General features: G+C 40.3%; 1 protein-coding gene across 1 annotated transcript; it reads left to right on the forward strand.

Moving 5' to 3' along the window:
- Window positions 1-20,908: 20,908 nt before the first annotated feature.
- LOC147626228 (uncharacterized) lies at window positions 20,909-24,576 on the forward strand. Its single transcript, XM_086816367.1, has 9 exons — window positions 20,909-21,159; window positions 21,328-21,414; window positions 21,546-21,665; window positions 21,794-22,046; window positions 22,160-22,285; window positions 22,394-23,686; window positions 23,776-23,977; window positions 24,149-24,239; window positions 24,411-24,576. Exons 1-9 carry the CDS (start codon window positions 21,026-21,028, stop codon window positions 24,466-24,468), a joined length of 2,364 nt encoding a protein of 787 aa, XP_086672493.1. The 5' UTR covers window positions 20,909-21,025; the 3' UTR covers window positions 24,469-24,576.
- Window positions 24,577-25,405: the final 829 nt, after the last annotated feature.

Consider the following 25,405-nt stretch of genomic DNA (forward strand, 5'->3'; position numbering starts at 1 on the left):
CCACCCCTGTTACTTTCTTTCATTGGTATCAGAGCATGGCTTTTGATCCATGATTTTTAATTTTCTTTTCTTCTTCTCATTTCGTGAAATTTCTGCTTCATTTGATTCATGGGGGAAGGGGATATGGCTAAGGTAGAGTTTGTGGTTCAAATCTGAGCACATGGACCTAATTTTTTTTGAATGAGTGGACCAAATTGGGAAAAATTCACTAATCTTGATTAGCAATTGTTAATCAAAAATGTTTTTCTGTTTGGGAGCTTTCTTGCAAACCCTAGCCATGGAATCTCAACATGAGCAAAGGGCATTGAATCTCTCATGTATCTAGCAATGTTTTATGAAGTATTTCACCTATTTTCCATGAGCAATGGGGCTCCCAATGTGGCTGAAAATCACTACCAAAGCTGCCCACGTTTTTCACCAAAGTGACCCTAATCTTCATCTCCTTCAACAAATTCAAGCATTAAGGCTTCCTGGGTGACATTGGTGAGTTGCTCCATCACTTCCTTACAATTTTGAAGCATTCTTTCAAGCTATGGAGTGAATTAGGGTTTTATTACACATAAAACCCTCATTTTCATAAATTGGACTTTAATCATGGCCATTCATGCTCTTCTTTATGCATTATGAATGCTTGAATGCTACACATAGCCATTCAATGCTATGCCTTGCATATTGGCATAAGTGAGCATAGCTTTGGGCACATTTGGGGGATTGAATAAAATGTTTTGGGTTGGAAGCCTGCTTTTTGGTGACACCGTTTTCCATTGCCGGTTGCACGTTTTTGGTCATAACTCTCTCATACGAACTCCGTTTTTGGAGTTCTAGTACTCAAAACGACCGGCTCGTCGTCCTCTTCGAGACGAGCTATAGGTCTTGAGGTGCAGGATTCAGCAAGTGCTCTCTGTTTTCACTTTTGTACTGGATTTTCTAGTCCCAAGCGGGAACTCGCGCCCAGAACGCGACCCGAGATCACCGCTCCGTGACACTTGGATGTTGTTGATGTATGTGGAAATGTATTGACATTGCCATGAGTGGATGTGATGAAGGAAGCACTATGAACCATGTATTATGATATGAATGAGCATGAGTCATGCTATAAATCAATTGTAAGTCAACTCTACTCATTCATTTGAGCTTGTAACCACATTCCACTCACGATTATACCCCACTTTATTCCTAGAATCTAGAATGAAGTAAGGGTACCTTGGCATTTGGAGGAGAGGCCAAGGGGAGAATGTCTTGAATCTTCCTTGCTGTTAGTGCCGGGTAACGCGGTAAGGAAGAGGATTAGGTACTTGGTGGTAAAGAAATGGCCTCAACCTTCACCTTGGATGTAAACTTGTTGGTGAAGGGGTGAGAAGTGCTTGGCCGGGAGATCGGCAAGCATCGACGCGCTTCATCGACCACTTCATTCGACTTGAGCAAACAAGCAAATCCTCTACATCGACTTCTTATGCAAAAGGACAAAATTGATGCCATAAGGTCACATGCTCAGATGGAAAAATGATTGAGGATTGATTTGCTTACAGTGGTCAAATGCATAAGGATTTTAATACTTGATTGAGATGCTTTGATTTGATTGAGATTTGGTGCAAAAAGAGGGGAGACTATGGCAAAATTTTTGCAAAATTTGCCTACTTGCAGCCAAGACAAATCCTTGAATTTCTAGGGTTTTTCAAAAGCTTTTCAAATCTGTCCTGAAAGCCCTTCAATCTACCCGAAAACCTCTTTCAAACAAGCTAAAGATCACTCAAATCGGAGTAGTATTGAGCGGTCAAAGTCAAGAGTTGACTTTCAGCTAGAATAGTTGACTGGTCAAAGGCTGTTGACTTTTTCAAATATGTTTTTGGGGATCCTTACTCGTCTCGTCAAGAGCTTCGCATCGATATAAAGATCACCCAAATCGGATAAGAATTGAGCGGTTAACATCAAGAGTTGACTTTCAGTCGCTACCGGTACAGTTGACTGGTCAAAGGCTGTTGACTTTTTCAGATCTATTTTTGGGGATTCTTATTCGTCTCGTCGAGAGCTTCGCGTCGATATAAAGATCACCCAAATCGGATACCGTTTGAATAGAGAAAAAAAATCAAGTAAGTGGTCTTTGCAAGGAGAGATCAATTGCGCGCATGGAAATGACTAGAGGAGGTCAAAACAAGGGAGCCCGGAATGAAAATGATCAAAGATAACCGGAAGCAATGATGGCAACGAGTTCATCAACAAGGAATGAAGAAAGTTCAACCATAAAAGCACCATCTCTAGATGAATCTCAGCCAGTGGAAATGCCTCAATCTTTGGGAACTACTCCGCTAACAGTGGACATGATGTTAATGGCTATGGAGAGTATGTTTCAAAGGATTGAAAATAACCAAACAAATCGGCAACAACAATTTGGTGAACACCTCATGGAACGGTTCGACAAGTGACACCACTATCTGGATGATGTGATGCAAAGAGGGTTAAAAGACTTGGAGAAAGCCATTAGTGAATTGGCTCCTCTCAAGCTCAACCAAGAAGCCGATATGAATGCAATGGATGGTGTACATTATGATGCCAAACATGATGGAAAGCCTTCTATGCCAAAAGAGAACAAAGTAAGACAAATGATGCCACCTCAAATGATGCCACATTCTTCTTACATGGACAAGGGCAAGAGACCTGTGATGCTTCTTATGAGAGATCCAATGCCAGTATTCCAAGAACTTCATCCTTTATGCAAGATGCAAGAAGAGGGTATGAACATAAGGGATTTAAAGATGCAGGTGATTGGCAATTGTTGGAAGATGAGCAAATGCATAGACACTTGGGTGAAGGAAGAGGATTTGATGATCCAAGAGCACGGCAGAGGGGTTCAAGAATGCATGGTGATTTTGACAATGCTGTGAAGGACAAAATCATATTTAATAAGTTCAAAGGAGAATCAAATTCTATCGAAGACTTTGAAGAGTGGGCAAACAAGATGGATCTCTACTTCGAAATCAGCCCAAGGAGCGAGATTGCCAAAGTCTACTTCGCCTCACTTCATCTTGAAGGTTTTGCTCACACTTGGTGGAGGAGGAAGCAATCTCATGGTTATGTCATCACTACTTGTTGGGAAGAATTCAAGAATGACATGGCAGAAGAGTTTACTTCTCGCATGCAAAGGGACAATCACATTGTGGAATGGGACAAGCTAGAGCAAATCACTACCGTGAAGGAATATTCTCACAAGTTTCTAAAGCTTCTATTATACTTGGATGACTTTGATGAGCATTATCTTGTTGTCAAGTATATAAGGGGCTTGAAAGCTCCTATTGGTGGTGATGTCAAGTCTCATGAACCCGCCACTTTGAAGAAGACAATGATGCTTGCAGAAATTCATGAAGAGAAGTATTTGACAAAGTGGGCTAGCAAAGGGAATATCAAAGGGGAAGTGATCACAAGGACTGAAATGGGTTCTCATGCAAACACAAGACCTAATCTTCCAAGATTTCCTACCGTGTATGGTAGAGGGTCTAATAGACTTCCATTTAAACCACCATTTATGTCCAACAAAGCTACATACAATGAGTCCAAGCCAGCAAATGGGGGTTCAAAAAGCAAGGTTATCAAGGAGGACCGTTTGCATGAAATGAGGCTCAAAGGTCTATGTTTCAAATGTGGAGAAAAATGGAACAAGGATCACTTCAAAGTATGCAAATCCAAGGATATTTCCATAAGCTACATTATCACTGAGGACAATGCTAATCATGAGGAGGAGGAATTCCTTGAATGCAATGATGCCTCAGGATGGGGAGATCCTCATGAGGGTGGAGGTTCTCATGATGATGGTTTTGATGAAGAAAATCCCGAGTTTCCTTTTGATCCGGGTGGGAAACTAAAGTTTGCTCATGACAAAATGGATGATGGGATGCCTCTATGCGTGTGGGATGAAAACAATAGTGCACATACTACCTTGTGTACAATCTCTCATGATGCTTATGCGGGAAGTAAGGGTGCCAACACATTGAGATTGAAGATCAAGGTGAATGGAAGAGCAGCATATGCACTCATTGATACTGGAAGCACGCATAGTTTTGTCAATAAAAGGTCTTTGAACACTCTCAAAATGCAACCAACTTCTTTACCAAACAAGCACATGGTGCAAGTGGCCAATGGTGATTCAATGGGTTGCAATATGAAGTGTCAAAGTACAGAATTGGAGTTGTCCAAGAACTACTCTTGCAAAGTTGATCTTTTGGTGATTGAGTTGGGACCAATTGACAATAGTACTTGGATGTGATTGGCTATCCACTTTGAACTCTTTTACCATGAACTTACAGAAAAGTTTCATGAGTTTTGTGCATCATGGAGGGGTTATTACATTGAATGGAATGCAAGGGTCCAAGCTCTTCATGATCAATGCTACTCAAATGAAGAAAGAGTTCAAGAAAGAGGGCTATGTTTATGTACTACAGCTTTGCAAAGAGGAAGATAATAGCAAAAAGGATTGCATCGAAAATGTGGACATGGTTAAGCTACTCAAGGATTATGAAGATGTGTTTACCATGCCAAAATCAATGCCGCCAAAGAGGAGTGTTGATCACGCTATTGATTTGGAACCAAATGCCAAACCAAGCAACAAGCCTCCCTATCGTTTGTCAAAGGTTGAAAAGGAAGAGGTGGCAAAGCAAGTCAAAGAACTCATTGACATGGGATGGGTTGAACCAAGTCAACCTCCTTTTGCTTCTCCGGTCCTACTTGTGAAGAAAAAGGATGGTACTTTCCGCATGTGCATTGATTACCGTGATTTGAATAAGATCACCATCAAAAATCGATTTCCAATACCAAGGGTGGATGATCTTTTGGATGAGTTGAAGGGTGCCACATGCTTTTCAAAGATTGATTTGCGTTCCGGATACCATCAAATAAGGATGAAAAGTGGTGATGAGTTCAAAACAGCATTTCGTACGGAAAGGGGTCTTTACCAATTCATGGTTATGCCGTTTGGATTATGCAATGCACCGGCAACTTTTCAAGCATTGATGAACAAAGTGCTTCAACCTTTCCTCTACAAGTTTGTATTGGTCTTTTTCGACGACATACTTATCTATAGCAAAGATGAGGAAGTGCATTTGAAGCACGTGAAAGAGGTTTTGGAGGTCTTGAGGCAAAACAAGTTGTATGTTAAGGAGACAAAATGTACCTTCATGGCACATGAGGTGGAATATTTGGGTCACATTGTGAGCAAGGATGGCATTTGTGTGGATCCAAAGAAAGTGGAATGTATTAGGAATTGGCCGGTTCCTTCAAACACTACTCAATTGAGGGGATTTTTTGGGTTATCTTCATTCTATAGGCGCTTTATTGCCCACTATGCAGAAATTGCAGCCCCAATGACGGACAAATTGAAGAAGGAAACCTTCTTTTGGGATGCCATTGCCAACAAAAGCTTTGAAGATATGAAGAAGATGCTCACATCAGCACCTATTTTGGTATGTCCAGACTTCACCAAACCTTTCACAATAAGGGCGGATGCAAGTGGAAGAGGGATTGGTGCGGTACTTTACCAAGACCATGGAGTCATTGCTTATGAAAGTAGAAAGTTGAATGACAAAGAAAGAGAACTCCATGTGTATGAGCAAGAGATGATTGCTATACTCCATGCTATCAAGAAATGGCACCATTACTTATATGGGAGTCATTTTTATGTGAGGAGTGATCATAGGGTGCTGAAGTATTTCCTCACACAACCCAATTTGTCTCCTAAGCAAAGAAGGTGGGTAGCAACACTACAAAACTATGATTTTGAAATCACATACACAAAGGGCAAAGAAAATGTGGTTGCCGATTCCTTGTCTCGTATGTGGGCCTGCTCATTGTATGCTATTTCTGAGGTGCATAAAGATTGGATCATGGAGATACAAGAAGAGTACTTGTTTGATGAAGAAACCTCACAAATAGTGCAGAAATTACAGCAAGGTGTATGTGAAGAGTTACCCCATTATGAGCTGAAAAATGGTCTCCTCTACTACAAAGGAAAAGTCTACTTGGTTCCTACTTCATCATTTATCAAGAAGATCATGGAAGACATGCATTGTACTCCTATGGCTGGTCATTTGGGTGTCTACAAAACCTTTGATGCAATAAGGAAAAGTTTCTTTTGGAAGGGGATGTGGAAGAGCATTCATGCTTATGTAAGTGGGTGCCGGTCATGTCAATTGAACAAGGATTCTACACATAAACCGGGAGGTTTGCTTCAACCATTGCCCATTCCCGAAGGCAAATGGAGTCATATATCAATGGATTTCATTACTAACCTTCCACGCACAAAGAAAGGGTGGGACAACTTGTATGTTGTGGTGGATAGATTGACCAAAGTGGCCCATTTCATTCCTTCCAAGGTCACATATTCAGCCCAAAATGTTGCCAAGCAATTTGTTGATGGGGTTTTCAAGTTGCATGGTATGCCATCACAAATTGTGAGTGATCGTGATGTCAAATTCATGAGCACTTTTTGGAGAACATTGTTTGAATATATGGGAACCAAGCTTACTCCAAGCACCGCCTATCATCCCGAAACCGATGGTCAAACAGAAAGAGTAAACAAATGGGTGGAAACATATCTACGCCACTATTGTCATGATACTCAAAGCACATGGGATGATTGGTTACCTTTGGCTGAGTTTGCTTACAACTCAACATATCATGTGAGCATTGGCATGTCACCCTTTGAGGCTTTATATGGTTACAAGGTCAATTTGCCTATGTTGGTGGGTACATATGAGACTTCTAACCATAATGCCAAGGAGGAAGCTGAAAGGATGCAAGCTTTGTTGCAACAATGCAAAAGTAATTTGAAGGTTGCACAAGAGAAAATGAGATAATATGCCAATGTTCATCGAAGACCATTAGAATTCAAAGTGGGAGATTGGGTTCTTTTGAGAATACCAAAGTCAAGATATGGGTCTTTGAAGGGAAGCACCAACACCAAGCTAGCTCATCGCTATTATGGTCCTTATCAAGTGATACGAAGAGTTGGGGAGGTTGCATATCAACTCTTACTTCCATCTACAACAAAGATTCATGATGTGTTTCATGTCTCTCACTTGAAAGGATATGTGGGTATGATCGATCAAATGGTTGATGAGTTACCTCCAATGAATAAGGAGGGAATGATTGAATACATTCCACAGAAGCTATCTTGGGTACAAGGAAAAAGGTACTTCGCACTCGTACCTTGGTGGAGTATCTTGTTCAATGGAAAGGTTTACCTAAGGAAGAAGCTTCATGGCAACCTATTTCAGCATTGGAGGGATATGAAGCATTGATAGAGCAATATGGGTTGGTGTAAATTCAGCCACATGGAACATTCTTCTCCGAATTTGGGGTATTCATTTGAGGTTTCGAGGACGAAACCATTGGGGAAGGGATGGTTTGTAAGAAAGCGCATTATGGGCCCAAGGCCATGGACAACTAGTAAGTAGGTGTGAACTCTTGGGTGGAGTATAAATACCAATGTAAATGGGATTATGGCTCATTCATGATAATGTTATCTATTCCAAGAATCATTGGTGAGCTTCTCCCGTGAGATGCTAAGTGGTGACTCCTTCATGAGCCACTCCCTTGGTGAGGGACTAACCCACCCCTGTTACTTTCTTTCAGAGAAGGCTCTTGATAAGGCCAAGAAAAAGACCAAGTGCAACTATTGTAAGGCAAATGATCATGTCATTAAGAATTGCCCTAAGCTAAAGGCTAAAGAGGCAAAGAAGAAAGAGTCAAATGCAGCCACAATAGCGGATGCTTCTACAAATGCAGATTCTGCAAATGTTGTGCAGGATACAGAATGGGCATTTAGCGTGTATTGCCAGTATGACCCATCTGAACATGATGCATGTTTGGCAGTTTCTGTTGACTCTCATGTATGGTATTTTGACAGTGGTGCTACAAAGCACATTACCTCGCATCGTGATATGTTCACTTCTCTTGAGGCTGTCCCTAATGGGAATCTCATGGGAATACTGTCACATGTGCCAATAATGCTTCTTACCCAGTGAAGGGCATTGGTAAAATTATGCTTACTGCTGCAAATGGCAACACTTTCACACTTTCATATGCTTTGTATGTGCCAGGGATAAAGAAGAATCTATTGTCTGTCTCTGCGCTTGCTAGACTTGGACTTGTAGTCAAATTTGTGGATGATAGGTGTACTGTTCATGATTTGACTTCTGGTGATACGATTATTGTATCTGGCACCTTGTTTCGTGGGCTGTATAGGCTCAATTCTTATGACAAGTGTGTGGAAGATTCAACAAATGCAGTTTCTGATGAAAAGGCAGTTTCAGATGCAAAACTATGGCATGCTCGTTTTGGTCATCTGAACTTTGCTAGTTTGCTGCGTTTGCAAAAATTTGATATGGTTGCTTCATTGCCCCCTCTTGCGGCACCATTGAAACATGTTTGTGAAGGCTGTATTTTGGGCAAAATGCAGCGTTCTGCATTTCCAAAGGATGGTTCTGTGCGGGCCACTCGCAAATTGCAGCTTGTACATAGTGATGTATGTAGGCCTATGCAAACTTCGTCATTTGGTAAACACTTGTACTTCGTGACTTTCATTGATGATTACTCAAGGCATGCATGGGTATATCCACTGAAGGCAAAGTCCGAAGTGTTTTTGTGCTTCAAACAGTTTATGCTTATGGTTGAAAATGTATCCAATTGTATTGTGGGCACCCTCCGTTCTGATCGAGGGGGGGAGTACATGTCTAAAGAGTTTGATGCATTTCTGGCTAGTCGTGGGATAAAACACCAATGTACAGTGCCGTATACCCCTCAGCAAAATGATGTTGCTGAGAGGAAGAACAGGTCACTTATGGAGATGGCACGATGTTGGTCAAGAGCCAAGCTTTGCCACATGCATTTTGGCTTGAGGCTGTCATGTGTGCTACATATGTACTCAACAGGTGTCCCACTAAGGCCTTGCAGTCTATTACTCCATACGAAGCTTGGCATGACAGGAAGCCTTCTATTAGTCACTTACGTGTCTTTGGTTGCTTGGCCTATGCTTTAGTGCCTATGCAACAACGCAGAAAATTAGATGATAAGGCTGTCAAATGCATTTTTGTTGGTTACAGTGCTGAGAGCAAGGGTTACAGATTGTATCATCCACAGTCAAAGCGTATCTTGATTAGTCGAGATGTTGTTTTTGTGGAAGATGCTGTGCAGCCTTTATTATCATGTACCAAAGAGACAGGTGTGAGCTCACGGGATGTATTTGATACATTGTTGCCTCTGTTTAACAGGTGGGAATTCAAATGTAAGTCCTAATGAGGCAAATATTCAGCCTATGCAGATTTCAAACGACATCATAAATCAGCCTATTTCTGATGCAGATTTACAGGATGTAATTCATGAGGATAGGGCTGAAAATGAGCAGGCTAGAGGTATGCCAAAATGGCTGGTGCAAACCTTGCGTGATAGTAAGATTGATGCACCTATGACTAGTCGTACTCGTTCAGGTTTTCAGCATGCCTCTTATACATCAGATTGTTATGCTTTGGCTGTGTCTAGTATGTGTGAAGAGGAAGAACCTCTTTCATTTGATGAGGCACAAAATTCAGAAAATTGGTTGGCTGCAATGCAAAGTGAATATGATGCTATAATGAAGAATGGTACATGGTCTTTGTGTGATTTGCCTATTGGTAAAAAGGCCATTGGATGTAAGTGGGTTTTTAAGTTGAAACGAAAGCCAGATGGCAGTGTTGGTCACTATAAGGCTAGACTTGTTGCAAAGGGTTATGCTCAAGAAAAGGGCATTGATTTTGATGAGACCTTTGCTCCCACTTGTCGTATGACTACCATTCGTAGCATTTGTGCATTGACAGCTCATAATGGTTGGAATGTACATCAGCTGGACATAAAGACTGCGTTCTTGAATGGAGATTTGCATGAGGAGGTGTATGTATCGCAGCCTCGTGGTTTTGTTCAAAGAGGGCAGGAAAACAAAGTGTGCAAGTTGAAAAAGTCTTTATATGGTTTAAAGCAAGCTCCACGAGCTTGGTATGAAAAGATACATGCATATTTGACTGCACATGGGTTTCAGAATAGTCCAGCAAAAAGCACTTTGTATGTTAAACGTGTGGATGGTGTACATCTAATCATTGCTCTCTATGTCGATGACATGCTGCTCAATCACAGGACCAAATGAGAGTCATATTGCTGATTTTAAGGCTGATTTGAATGCCTCTTTTGAGATGTCAGATTTGGGGCATTTGCATCATTATTTGGGGATACAATTTAAGCAGTGTGATGGAGGTATTGCTTTGTGTTAGACAAAGTATATTGAGACATTGTTGCGGAGATTTGGCCTTGAAGACTGCAAGCCTATTGCTACTCCAATGGAGACAGGTTTGAAGTTGAGTCTTCATGATGCTCGAGATCACTTTGATGTCACACTCTATCAGACAGCTGTTGGTTGCCTCATTTATGTATGCATTACGAGGCCGGACATTCAGTTTGCAGTCTCACAGGTGAGCAGGTTTATGCATAGCCTAGGGTCTCAGCATTGGAAGGCAGTTAAACGCATCTTTCGCTACTTGAGTGGCACCATACATCTTGGGTTGTTTTATCCCAAGGGGGGATCGTTGCCGCCAGATTTACATGCTTTTTCGGACTCAGATTGGGCTGGTTGCTATGACACAAGAGTGTCCATAAGTGGTTTTTGTTTCATGCTCGGTAGCTCATGCATATCTTAGTTGAGCAAGAAGCAACCTACTGTGGTCACTTCTAGTTGTGATGCTGAGTACAGGGCAGCTTTCACAGCTACGGTTGAGTGTGTGTGGCTCAGACGGCTTATGGCTGACTTGGGTGTTGGACAGGAGTCTGCCACCTCTATCTTCACTGACAGTCAGAGCGCATTGGCAGTTGCGAGAAACCCAGTTTTTCATGCTCGCACAAAGCACATTGAGGTGCATTATCACTATGTCAGGGAGAGACTCTCAGCAGGAGAGATCAGCTTGGCCTATGTGCCAACACAGGACAACCTCGCCGATCTTTTCACAAAGGTGCTTCCTCGTGAGAAGTTCGAAGCTTTTCGCAAAGCTTTGGGCTTGCTCCCCTTTGTGGATTGATCTACTTCGGGCATGGCACTCCCCTATACATGAGTGCCAGCTCTCGTTCACACCATCACTCCCAGGGGGGATTTGTTGCTATATATATAGGCAGTGATGTGTGTGAACACACTTAGGACCGCCGGGGCACTTTTTCCCTCTTTAGGACATTTTTTCCCCCGGCTTGTATATACGCCCATCATTCTAGGACTAACTTATCTTTTGTACATTGACACAATCTAATACACTTTTGTGTTGTGTGTATTCTTGCTTCTTCTTCTCCAAGCTTTGTGTGCTTTCTTGCAACCCTAATTCCAACATCATATTGGGTGTATAAGTGGTGTGACTGGCATTAAAGTTGCATGAATATCCGGCTAGGGGGCATGGGAACTCTTTTCCCTGGTACCCGAGACAAAACCTAACCAAATTCTTAATTGGATCCCATCACTACAATGGTTGGGCAGTTGGCTAACCCATGGGACATGATGGGGTTAGGCTAGACTGATGGATCCGTAAAATGGGACTCAATTCTGTTATAGTACAATAGATGAAGTAAATCCCGGATAGTAATTGTTCTATGGAAAAAGAATCAACGGTGATAAAAAGAATGCAAAAATAGTATTGTCATGGATTAGTCAACTTGATAATTATTTTTCTAGGGAAGAATTTCCAGAGAAAGATAAAGTCAAGTGTGCTGCAAATCATTTGGTTGAAATTGCATTATTATGGTGGAATGCAATCATTATGGTGGAATGGAATCAAGCAAGGACATGAAAGACCTAGGACTTGGAAAGAATTTCAAAGGCTTATTAAAAACAATTTCTTGCCACCTCAATATAAAGCAAGAGCACGTCAACAATGGGCTATGCTTTGTCAATTTGATAAAGAGACTATACAACTATATATGGAGAAATTTTGGCAAGTTCTCATTCAACTTAGAGCCATTGAGCGAGTGAGAACAACAGAGAAAAAACACAAATTCATTACTGGATTAAAGCCTACTTTTCTAGCGGAGATCAATATGTTCTAATCGCATTCTCTTTCCAAATCAATCTCTTTGGCACACACCACCATAGGATTCTCATGTCAACAAATCTAGAAAGTTGTTCCTTTTCATGAGTTTGATAGGCACACTAATGATACCAAGGGTGTTGCTTCAAACAACAATAACAATCATGGTGCTAGCAACAACAACAACAACAATAAAGATGATGCAAAGAAGAAATAAGATTTTATACCTTGAGTTGTGACCTGACAAAAAGGGAACATTGGACCCAATTGCCTGGAGAAGAAGAAGAATTCAACAACTGAAGAAGATGTAGAGGATGACGACTTCTCTCTCAAGCAAGAGGGTAATTCCAAAAACAAAGATCTTTCAGATGATCAAGGTATGCCTAAACCTATTCAAAAGCAAGTTTCATCTCATATTCTTTTAAAAATAAAAGGACAAATTAAGGGCAAGAAGGAAAATAAATTCCATGATGATGGTAGTATGCATGACTTTATTTCCGAAAAGCTTGTGCATGCTCTTAAATTGAATGCAACTTCATTAAAGTATAAAATCAAAACTGCTTTTCAAGGAACAAAGTATTATTGCACAAAGGAAGTGAAAGATGTTATTTTGTCCATTGCACCATATTCTCAACTTCGCACTTTTATAGTTACACCTTTACATTCATATGATGTTATTATAGGAATGCCATGGAGACATGAGCATAACACTCATATTGATTATGATTCTCATGTCATATCTTTTGAATTCAATGGTGAGAATGTATGCTTAAAAGGATTACGAGAATCTAGTGAATATGCACTCCTTAGCCATACCCAAGCTAAGCTAGCCCCCATGAGGAAAAAGAAAAAGACCTATTTAGTCATGGTTAATGAGGTTTTAGCCTCTAAACCAATTTCCAAGAACACCTTGCACCAACCATTCATTTCACAATTTTTGGATTGTTGTATAAATGAGTTACCTCTTGGACCTACCTAATTCTAGATCGGAAGACCATAGGATAGGCATTATCCCTAGTAGTATTCCTCCGTTTAGGGCTCCTTATAGAGTAAATTTTCTAGAGCAAAAAGAGATCCAGTCTCAAATTGAGGACCTACTTGATGGGAAACTTATTAGGCCTAGTAGTTCACCATACAAAGCACATGTTTTGCTCGTCTCAAAAACAAGAGTGGAACATTTCGCATGTGTATTGACTACTAAGTTTTAAATAAGAATATTTTCAAGAATAGATATCATATTCCAAGTGTGGATGTTCTCTTAGATAACTTGAGAGGAGCCAAAGTATTTTCCAAGATTGATCTTAAGTCAGGCTATCATCAGGTTAGAATGGCTGAAGAAGATGTTTGTAAGACTGCTTTTTGCATGCAAACGGATCATTATGAGTTTTTAGTAATGCTTTTTAGACTTACTAATGCACGGCTACATTTAATCGCATGATGAATCATATATTCCTGAAGCACTAAACTTTTGTAGTTGTTTTCTTTGATGACATCTTAGTTTTTAGCAAAGACGAAGATGAGCACAATAAACATCTAGAGTATTCAATCTTTTAAGATAAATCAACTCTATGCTAACCCAAACAAGAGTGAATTCTTTCAAAAGAAATTGAACACCTTGTACAAATTGTGTCTGCCAAAGGAATTCATGTTGATCCTAAAAAAATAGAGACCATTAGATCATGTCCTAGACCAAAGGATAGTCATGAGTTGAGATATTTTCTTGGTTTATGTTCCTACTATAAAAGATTTGTGAAAAATTTTGCTTTCAAATCACATCACTTAATTGAATTATTAAAAAAGACTACAGTTTTTCTTTGCGCTAACATGCATGAAAAATCTTTTGGGTTATGAGTTTATCATTGTAAAAGTATTAAACATTTTCTTTTACAACCTTTAATATTATCAGATAGACATATTAAGTGGGCATATTTTATTCAAAGTTTTTAGCCGGCTATTTAATATACACCTGGACATAAAAATGTTGTTTACTGATGCTTTGAGTGGGAGACCTACCATTAATAATATATCTGCTATTCAAGGTATTTCTCTTGATAGCATGAAGGGAACATATGAAAATGATTCTGATTTTTTTGGTGCATACAACAAGTTAAAAGATAATGATTGGTTATTATATTCCAATTATTCTTTTGATGATGGTTTTCTTTTCTACCAAAAGAGATTATGCATTACTAAACCATTTAGGTAAGGTAATATTAAAGTATCTCAACAACCACCTTTTGTTAGTCATAGAGGAGCATAATCTACTTTGCAATGGAGATTTCTTATGGCCTACTATGCGTAAAGATGTGTAAAGATGTTACTAAGTTTGTTTGTTAATGTGTTATTTGACAAAAGATCAAGTCATAAAGGAAAGTAGTTTGGTTTGCTTATGCCTTTGCCTATTCCTAATGAACCATGGGAATAAATAAGTATGGATTTTACAATTGGTTTTCCTTTGACTTCTAATAACATTGATATGATTCAATGCAGACTGAATATGTCATAGCTAAAAAAAATTCTCTCTCTCTCACACACACACAAGGAACTTTTGATTGCTCTCTTGATGGGGAATATTTAAATATAGCAGGAAATTTTATAGAATTTCTAGCTATGCAAAGCTAGAGGATTTCCTATATAAGAGTGTGATTTTTGAAGGAGCTTGGTGGAGGGAGTTTTTCTTAGCCTCTCTCTCTCTCTCTCTCTCTCTCTCTCTCTCTACTTGAACAATCTCTCTCTAAGATTGTTTCGTCATGCAATCATCACCTCACGTATGTTATCCTGTTCTTTCCCTCCTTTCTCTACATGTATAGTTGCCATGGATTTCTCCATAGCTCAATCCTCCAAGTGTATTGGTCTAAAGTGATTCCAACAATGTCATATATTTTATTGAGATGTCAAGCTCAACATGAGCTGACACTCGCAAGGCGCTAGCGTGACCGTTCTTGACATTTACATCACTGGCGGGTTTGGTATAGCTGGCACTAACATATCTTCACCAGAGAGTCTATAGCTGGACTACACTCACTAGTCCACACCTATCCACTCCACTTTAGTGTGTTCACATTATGGACTGCTTGTATATACTCTATTATGTGTGTTAGTCACTTTAGCACATGAAGCGATACGAGGGTAAAAGCTTCATCTACTCTTCCCTCTTTGTGTTGGCTACTACACCATTGTCGGGAGCTCTTCGGGAGAGGCACTGGCAAACAAACCTTGATTGAGGAGATGTCTTTGTTTGGGAGTAGAGCTGCAAGTCTTTTCGGGCCAAAAACACGATTTGGACGCGTCTTGACCTTCGTTTCAGTTCGTAAGCATTCACCGTGCACTACAGGTAAGTTTGAATTCTATGTAGATTTCTGCTTTTGGAACTGTAGGAAGAAGGGAAATTGGTTGTGCAGACAACACTGTGTGTACTGCAAAGAGGTCTTAAAGTTGCCATTGGGCATATGTATGCAAATTGAGTTCACTGGTTGTTACAGTTTGGGTACAGTATATAATACCACTGCAGAGAATATAGCAGTTTGTGCAGGTCAAACAAGAGTGCTATTTTTGGTGAGTTTGTGTTGTATACAAGATGTCAAATGATGAAATTAACCAGATTTTTTGCAAAGAAGCTTGACAAGAACAACTTCCATTCTTGGAGGTTTAGATTGACAAATTTTTTGGGAAAAGGCTATTGGGACTACATTGAAGGTGAACATGAGGAAGCAACAAAGATACTGAAGATTAATCTAACTGCTGTAAATGTAAAAGAATACAAGGATTGGAATCAAGGAGCAAGAAAAGTCATGTATTGGATTTTTATTAGCATACATGACACTGTGATTGGGCATATATAGGATTCCAAGTCACCCAAGGAGGCATGGGACATCTTGGTGAAGCTGTATGAAACTAACACCAAGGCATGAAAGATTCAGTTAAAGGATGAGCTTCATGCTGTGGAGAAGAAAAAAATATCTATGAATGATTATGTCTTGTAGATCAAGGGCATTGTGGAATCCCTTGTATCTATAGGTGTTTTTGTTGATGATGATGATAAGGTGGAAGTATGTCTATGTGGTCTCGGGACACAATACAAGGCATTCAAGATGTATATTCAGACTCGAGAAAACATTCCCAACTTTACAGATTTGGTGTCAATGCTGATCATTGAAGAGAATTATTTGGGTGAAGATCAATAGTCTTCACAAAACAAAAATAGTTCAGAGTACCAGGCCTTCTACACAAGTTCAGGTAGAGGACAAGGTAGAGGTCGTGGATGTGGCCAAGGTGGTAGCCGAATATGTAATCAAAATTATGGTCAGCAGCAACAATTCCATGAATCACAACAACAACACACATGTGGAAGAGGCCAGTTTAGAGACAAGGGGAGTCAAAGAGATCGTGATAATTAGAAAAGGTAACATAATGATACACGAGACTGTTTTTACTATGGTAAGCCTAGCTAGACATGTGCATGTAGATTGCTATAAGAATCAAAATGACATGCGAAATGGAAAAGTGCAGCAAAATAACTATGCATCCTCTAGCATAAATAATGAGGATAATGAGAGGTTGTTTGTTATGCAACATGTAGTTAATGTTGTGTCTGAAAATGATGTAGAGCAGCATGTAAGGATGATGTATGGTATGTTGATTCAGGTTCTTTGAACCACGTGACAAGTTATGGTGAGTGATTTAAGAAAATGAAGAGTCTTGAAAGATTAGGTTTTGTTGAAATAGGGGATGACATTGCTCATCCGATTGCCCATGTTGGAGATGTGCCATTGTCTATGCAGGATGGTAAGGTGAAGTACCTTGCAGATGTACTTCATGTTCCGAACATTACAAAGAATATGGTTTTTGTTGGCTAGATGATTGAGCAGGGTTTGCAAGTGCGGTTTAACCCTGATGGTTGTTATGTAGTAGAAGACTTTAAAGATAAGGCAAAAGGGAACAAAGCGGGCGGTTGTTATGTAGAAGACTTTAAAGATAAGTGTAGGTTGGTTGTAAAAGGGAACAGAGTGGGTAGAATGTTTACACTGAATGTAAATATGCATGCTAAAGGCATAAAAATGCGTGTTTATTGGGTATTCCCTTGAGCAAAAGGGATATAGATGTTATAATCCTACTACACATAAATTGAGGGTAAGCAGGGATATTGTATTTGATGAGATGAGTAGCTAGTATGCTGTTTAAAAAGATGTTGTTGGGATTGACGTAAGTGGAAATGTGGTTTCACAGAATGCAAGTCAGCAATCACAGTCATTGAGTAGACCAGGAGAGTCCTCATGTAGTGGTTTTATTGATAGAGACCATGGAGTGGCAGGCTGCATCATAATACCAATCCTAGAAATGTAGTTGGTACATCACATAATGGCAAAGAGAAAGTGGTTGAGCCCCTTAGTATGCCTAATATTTCTACAGCGCATTCTCTTGTTGATGGAGAGTCTAGTGGCTCCGAGATGAGCCTTGATGAGAAGCTTGGGATTCTAACAACAACAATGAGGACACATTGTGTAAAGAAGGCTTTGGAAGCCATGAATGCAAAGTTATGAAGATTTGGAAGAGTAAAAAACCTTGCAGAGGTTGACTTACAATGGTTATGTGGCACATCACTATGCTTAGATGGCAAAAGTTGTGCAAGTTGTAGAGGCCACATGTTTTAATGAGGCTATTGGAAATGTGTATTGGGAGGAAGCTATGGGTGAAGCTATGGATGCATTGAATGGAAATGAGACTTGGGATTTGGTGCCATTGCTTGAAGACAAGAAAGTTGTTGAATGTAAGTGGGTATATAAGGTGAAACATAACAATGATGGTAGCATAAGCAGGTACAAGGCTATATTGGTAGCCAAAGGATATGTGCATACACATGGGATTGATTATGAGGAGATGTTTGCCCCGGTTGCAAAGATGGCAACTGTGAGAACTGTGATTGCTATGGTTGCAAGCTAAAGGCTAGTTTTTACATCAGATGGATGTAAAAAATGCATTCTTGCAAGAAGAAGTGTATGTGGATCAACCACCTGATTTTGAGAATATAGGTCACCTAGAGTATGTATGTAAACTTCGTAAGGCCTTGTATCGGTTGAAGCAAACTCCACGAGCATGGAATGATAAGATTGCTAAGTATCTTGTCACTATTGGTTTTCATATGGCAGATGTAACTCTTTGTATGTGCGCAAGAGTGATAAGGGTATTGTGATCATCACCATCTATGTAGATGATCTTATTGGTAGGGGTGACAACTTCGAAGAGATTGAGCATGTGAAAAGTCTTCTCAAAAGAAAGTTTGACATGAAGGATTAGGGAGATCTACGCTACTTTTTGGGTATTGAGGTCATTTGCACACCTGATGGTATTTGGTTGTCACAGAGACAGTATGTATTGGACATGTTGTCCAAGTATGGGAGGGCTGGTTGTAAGCCAATCTCGGTGCCATTAGATCAAAATGGCAAGCTCAGTGCGGATGTAGGTTTTGTGTTGGAGGACCCCACTATGTATAGGAAGATTGTGGGGATTTTGCTCTATATCACGATCAGCAGGCCAAATTTGAGTTACACTGTTGGCTTAGAGAGCCAGTTTATGCAAGTTATGCAAGTTCCGCACAAACCACATCTAACAGTGAGTCATGAAAAACGACAACAAAATCATGCAAACGACAACTCAACTTTATTTTTGGAAAAAAACCCTAAAAATATACCTTTTTTCAAATTTATGAAGACAAAAGACACACTTTCATGTCAAACATTTAAAAAAACACTACTTTTGTGAAAAAAGAATGCATAAAACATTACTTACATTTTACTCAACCTAAAAACGTCCGATTGAAAAAAGAATTACAAATTATTCCAATCAACTAGGAGTTTTTGCTTAAAAGTGTCAATTATTTTCTGGTGCAAGTGTCAAGAAGTTTTTTAACTCAAATCCATACACAACAATTTCTATATCATGCAAATTAAGCATGTCCATACCTCGACAAATTTCACTTTTCTTTCCTTTTTTGCTTTGTTTAAGCATCTCTAGATCATACTTTTCCTTGAACATGGATAAGTTTTGTACCCATACACATTTCTACACTGCGTGTTGTACGTAGCATGTTATCAACAAACTGATAAGTGATAAAATTAATGTAGACCCAATATAATTTGATGAAACTCTTACATAGGGTTAGTGCATTGTCTAAGAAAAAAAAATCTTTGTATACAAAGTTGATCTAGTGGTTGAATTTAAGCATATTTTGATATTAAGAAAGATAGGTATATGGAGTCCATGTCCATAGAAGAGGTTTATTGAAAGCAAAGATGTCTCTAGATTTAGATAGAAATCCAACGATCCAAATGGTCATATTTTAGACGGTAGTGAGTACTATAATTTATCAGTTTACTTTATTTTGATCTAATAATTCGATTTAGAGTTATAGTCTTTGTAAAAACACAGTTTTTAGTTTATAACAGTTGGATTTTGAGCCATGAAAATGACAACAGTTATCGTTTTGAAAAATTGATAAAAATTTAGATTCCAAAATCCACTTTGTTGATAGTGGATTCTGGAATCCAAAATTCTATTGAGACTAACATTTTCATCATGACATCAAAATTTTCGTCCAAAAAAAGAGAAATTTTGTTCCATAATGTGAACGAAAATTTCACTTTTATTAGATGAAAATTTTAGTCCATCAAAAAATTCCGTTAGCGAAAAAAATTGTGGTAAAAAATTTTCGTCACGACGAAAAAAATTTCCATAAAAAATTTCCATCGATGAAATCCAAAATCCGTCGATGGATTCAAATTTCCATCAACGGAATTTTTTTTCTATCGACGAAAATTTCAATCTATCAACGAAAATTTGGATTCTAAAATCCAAGTGGACTCTAGTATCCAAATTTTCATCGACGGAATTTATTTCCATCGCGACGGAATTTTCAATCTATCAAACAAAAATTTGGATTCTAAAATCCAAGTGGATTCTAGTATCCAAATTTTCATCGACGGAATTTATTTCCATCAATGGAATTTTTTTTGTTGATATGACGGACTTTTTTTTCCATCCAGACGAAATTTTTTGACGATTTTTTTTTTGGTCAATGGACTAAATTTTTCGTCCAATAAAGGTGAAATTTTCGTACATTATGGACCAACATTTCTCTTTTTTTCAGACGAAAATTTCACTCTCACGATAGAAACGTTAGTGTGTCCGAAATTTTGGATTCTAGAATCCATTTTGTCAAGAAGGTGGATTCTAGAATCCAAATTTTCATCAATTTTTCAAAATGACAGCTGTTGTCATTTTCATGGCTTAAAATCTAACTATTATAAACTAAAAATTATGTTTTTGCAAAGACAATAACTGTAAATCGAACTGTTAGATCAAAATAAAATAAACTGATAAATTGTAGCACTCACTACCATCTAAAATTTGAGCGTTTGGATCGTTGGTTTTCTATCTGAATCTAGAGAAATCGTTTCTTTCAATAAGCCTCTTCTATGGCCATGACTTATCTTAATATCAAATATATGCTCTAATTCAATGATTAGATGAGGTGCAATGGTTGGGATAAAGTTAGTTAAAATTGGAGAAAAAAATGTACATTTTTGTAATTCTAAGTAAAGAATGTATTATACATTACATAGACATGCATTAATAAAAAAAACGTTTGGCACCCACAAGGCAAGCCAAAAAGCGAGAAAACGTATGGACTTTAAACCGAATAATAAACCTAGTCGTAAATTGTGATGTATGCTAGAATCTCGCTCTCACCGCCACGTAGGCAAGAAGGGCAGCGTTCCACGGTGGCAAGTTATACACGTAGGATTTCCCGCCATTGGGAATGCGCGGGCTGTCTATGACGACTGACTAAGCAGGCCGCTGAAGTTACTGTCTCAACGTCTTTCTTGGAGCCTGATTCTAGCTGCACACCCAAACTGTGGGGAGGGATCTCGGGTTTCTTCCTAGCTAGGAGCCCAATGGAGGCTCGAACAAGAAAAGGAAGTCTGGACAAAGAGAAGCAGGCCAACGGGATGCTAGGGTTTCGGAGCACCAAGCAGCTCCTGCCGCTATGGAGTCCTGGCGATGGCAAGAAGCAAGCGCTATCTGCACAGTAAGGAATCTGTGTGTGTGTGTGTGTGTGTGAGAGCGAGAGAGAGAGAGAGAGAGAGAGAGAGAGAGAGAGAGAGATGGATATATGGGTCCTTATCCCTCCCCCACCAGGGCTTTCTGTCCTCCTGGCTTGGTTTCATCTCATCTTGTTGCATGTCTCTATGGCCAGGTTGCAGGACAAGGACCACCGCCTATGGCCTCCTGTGCACTGTAGCAAACCCTCGAAGAAAGAGGTGCAGGAAAGACTTCCAGAGAGGTAAAGATGCTAAAGCCCTGCATCCTCCTTTTTGTAAGCTTTTTGTATCATTTTCCCCCTGCTATGGCATCATCTCTCATGCTAGTTCCCACGACTAAACCCCAAGATCTGCTGGTTTCAATGGTGGTCAGATTGCTGCTTTTGGAGGAGCTCTACCATGCCATGGAGGCTTCCATCAGCCTACTTCGTATCCGCCACAGTGTCTGCTCCTTCTCCACCATAGCCACAGCTGTCGAAAGTTTCACATATCGGTAAGCTCTTCCCCTTGTAGCCCTTACCAGCCATGACCTTGCATCTTCTCTGTTTTCATGAGTCAACCTCTTCTTCATTTTAGAAGCCCCTGCTTCAATGAACTGAGTTTTCCCCTGGTCCCCCTCAGCCGATTCCTTCAAAGCCATCTTGCACAGATGAAGCATATCCTTCCAGAAGCTCTGCAGGTGGATGAGCACAGCTCATGGGATGCTGAGTCCCAGTGTTGCCGCAGAGATCTCCGCATCACTCTGCTTCCTATCTCAGGAAAAGGAGATGCCTCTGTGCAGAGGAGCAAATCTCCAAAAAAAACCACAGAGATGGTGGCCAGACAGCACGAGTTCCATCGCCGCCTGCTCAAATTTTCCCGCGAAAACCCCAAGGTATGACTTTGTGATTTGTACGACATGCCTGTGTTGCAAGCATGCCATTGTCGGCTATGGCACACTAGAGTTGCTGACAGGTCTCTCATTCTCTGATGCTGGCCTGTCCTCAGGATGACATGGATGTGCCTCAGGCATTCCTAGTTGACCAGATCTCAGCTTCTGACTATAGTGAGAGCACTGCAGAGCCACTGAAGCCCTCTTCCACATTGCCTGACTCGCAGCTTGACATTGCACAGGTATGGGTAAAAATTGATTTCTGTTTTCAACTTGGGGGTCTTGTCTGACATTGGATGGTTTTCACCACTGATCCTGGCTATGGTGATGGCATGTTTCCATTTCGACAGCCACCAGAAAAGCAGGGTGGAGCTTCAGAGTGTGGCTATGGCAAGCTGTCAGACAGTGATTTGCATCAGAGCTTCGAAGAGGAACCTGCTCCACCACCTCTTCCTGTTGCATTTCATTCTTCACAGCTGAAGAAGTATCCCCGATCGCCATCCAAGCTCCCACAGCGACGCCATCTGTCTCTCCCTCCTGTTCAAGCCACAATGTCACATCTCCCGCCCATCTTCAAGCGGCATTTCTCTGCCAGAAGCCCTGCAGCTTCAGTGGACTCAAAGCTGCATGAGCAGATAGCTGTGGTCTGTGGTGAAAACCCTAGTGGCATGGAGTGCTCTTCCCGAGGCACCTCAGAACCAGCTACCCTCATGGGCACTACTGCCTCCATCAGGCCACATTTCTCACTCAAGCGTTGCAAGCATGCCACCCCTTCCTCCATCCCTTGCACCCCTCAGAAAATACCCACACATTCCACCACACCAGAAAAACACCTTGCTGAATGTTATGCATCATCATCTCCTTCACATGCCGCTGCCATTCTAACACCTTCCCTTATGACCCCCCCTGCTCGACCCATGACCATTCGGGAGTCCAAATGCCAAACACCTGCTCAGACTCCATGCTCTGTGCTCTCCGATCCCTTTCTTTCCCCCCTTCAATCTAACCCTGCCTGCACTCCTCATCAGGCCATCTTGACACCCTCAGCAGTGCCTACACCAGCAGCAGGTGCCCTAACAAAAGCTTCCTTGGATGTTCCTGTGAAGAGGCAGAAGCAAGCTGTCATCAAATCTTTAAGGTTCAGTACCCCTTCAAAACATGCAGTTCATGGTAGCGCCAATCATGAGTCCATGGAAATCAAGGAAGTAACTCTCTCTCAATCTGAAAACTCAAGTCTGGCATCTATCCTGTCTCCCAGAAGAACTCCAATCAATGCTACCTCCTTTGTCACCCCAAAGAAAGCAATCAGCAATGTGAGTAGGGTGCTCCCATTCAACTCTCCAGCCGGTCTGCAAAGCCCAGAGGTCCCACAGGTCATTTCCCATGCAGAGGGACTGCACACACCCAAACGTACAAAGCTGTCTTTTGGGAAATCATCAGAGCTTGATCCGCCTACCATAAAACACGACTCCACAAATACAGAGAATGTGTGTTCAGAGCTGGAAATCCTACAGGCGGTTCCACACTCAGATCATTGCCAGAGAACAAATTTTATGGATTGCAGTTTGATGAATAGTTCTGATAAGCTGTCTGCATCTGACATGGAAATCCTCAAATGCCTACCCCAAGAGTTGCTGATTGATGTAGGTCTTTTGAGATTAATGAGTTCTTTGTCTAGGCATCTCTTTCAGCCAGGAAGCCATTGACTCACCATATTTTTTTTTGAACAAAGGTGCAAGCAAAAGAGAGAAAACAGCTTCATGATACCCAGTCTGGACTGGAGAAAGCTAGGAGACGACACCAGTTGATAGCTGGATTGCCAAAGCTCTTCAACATGTTGAGGCTAATCTTCCAGTCGGTTAATCGCACGGTGTTGACACGCAAAGACCTAATGCAGACGGTTCTCTCCTCGCATCCTGACATAACAGATCAAGGTAACATGTCTTATGGGTTTTCCTGACCTTGACATGGTTGATGTGTATGTATATGATAGCCACTGACATGGTTGATGTGTATGCATATTGATAGCATGGATGTGTATGTTATAGCCATTGATGTGCATGTAAGTGGTAGCAATAACTCTGATCTCTACCTCCTTGTGCTAGGTGAGATTGTGGAGCAGTTGCAACTACTAGTGGACCTGGCCCCAGAATGGATTTCAGCCAATTATTCTTCGACCGGGGACCTGTTATATCGGTACTGATCTCATCTAAGGATAACGTGCTTTGAATAAGAGTCCTATGAGGATATTGACCCATGAATTCATTTGCTTTCAAGAGCTTTTGATCAGTATATGGTAAAAGCCCTTAAAGCATCCTTAATAGTGGGTTTTTGGCATTCCTTGATTTCATACTTCTCCATGTGCAGGATCAACAAGAATGCCAACATGAGAGCCGTGTCCAAGGCTCTTGCCCAGGCCAAATGATATTTTGATTGAGAGAGCACTTGTAATTTAGATGAAGTCACGAAGCATATACTTTAAGATGTCTCTTGTAATAATTTAAATGCTTATAAATAGTGCCTTTTTAATGCCCATCTCCACCGCAAGGTCAATAACATGCTATTTTCCCCTGGCTGAAATGGGAATATATTGCAGAAGTAAGGGGGTGTTTAAACTCCAAAAAAGGATCCTTAACATCTATAATGTGACAGCATATGTACGTAGGTTGCTTAAATAGAGCTTCTTGTGGTGGATTTGTAAAATCAAATGTATGAATGAAAATGAAATTAGCAAGGACCTGTGACATGTATAAATCCTCTTTTTCTAGTAAGTCAGTGATATCACATCTCAAAGTTAAAAGCCCTAAGTAAAAATTGAGAGACACACATCCACACACACACACACGGATGGAGGAGAGAAAGAGAAAAGAAGAGGAGGAGGTGGGGGAGGGGGTTCGATACATCGCAAAAAGGCTCTCCTCCAAGAGAAAATGTTTCTTATATTATGTAAGTGGTATGTAGTATTCACTCGACATAACCGATTATTAGAACAATCTAGAGCCTAGAAGACATAACCAAAAGAAAACCTATTATTAGAACAATTCAAAGCCTAACTTTAATAGAACAATCTAGAGTCTAGAAGTATTCACTTGACAACCGAAAGAAAACCTACTATTAGAACAATCCAAAGCCTAACTTTAATGAGTGACTCTTAAGCATGCCAAAATTCCATGTGTAGTGTTTTGTTCTTTGTTGTTGTAGGATTGTTTACCTCTAAGCTCACTAGTTGTCCTCTAAGCTCACTAAAAATCATATAGTGTGCATTGTTCTTTGATGATGTGCAGCTTCACACTCCATCACAAAAACCAAACAAATATAAGCTTTCAAACATCATAAAAAAGGACCTACATGCAAACTTTGAC

The sequence above is a fragment of the Cibotium barometz genome, chromosome 22 (assembly GCF_041138505.1).
Source record: "Cibotium barometz isolate CiBa-2024 chromosome 22, ASM4113850v1, whole genome shotgun sequence".
NCBI classification, from domain to species: domain Eukaryota; kingdom Viridiplantae; phylum Streptophyta; class Polypodiopsida; order Cyatheales; family Cibotiaceae; genus Cibotium; species Cibotium barometz.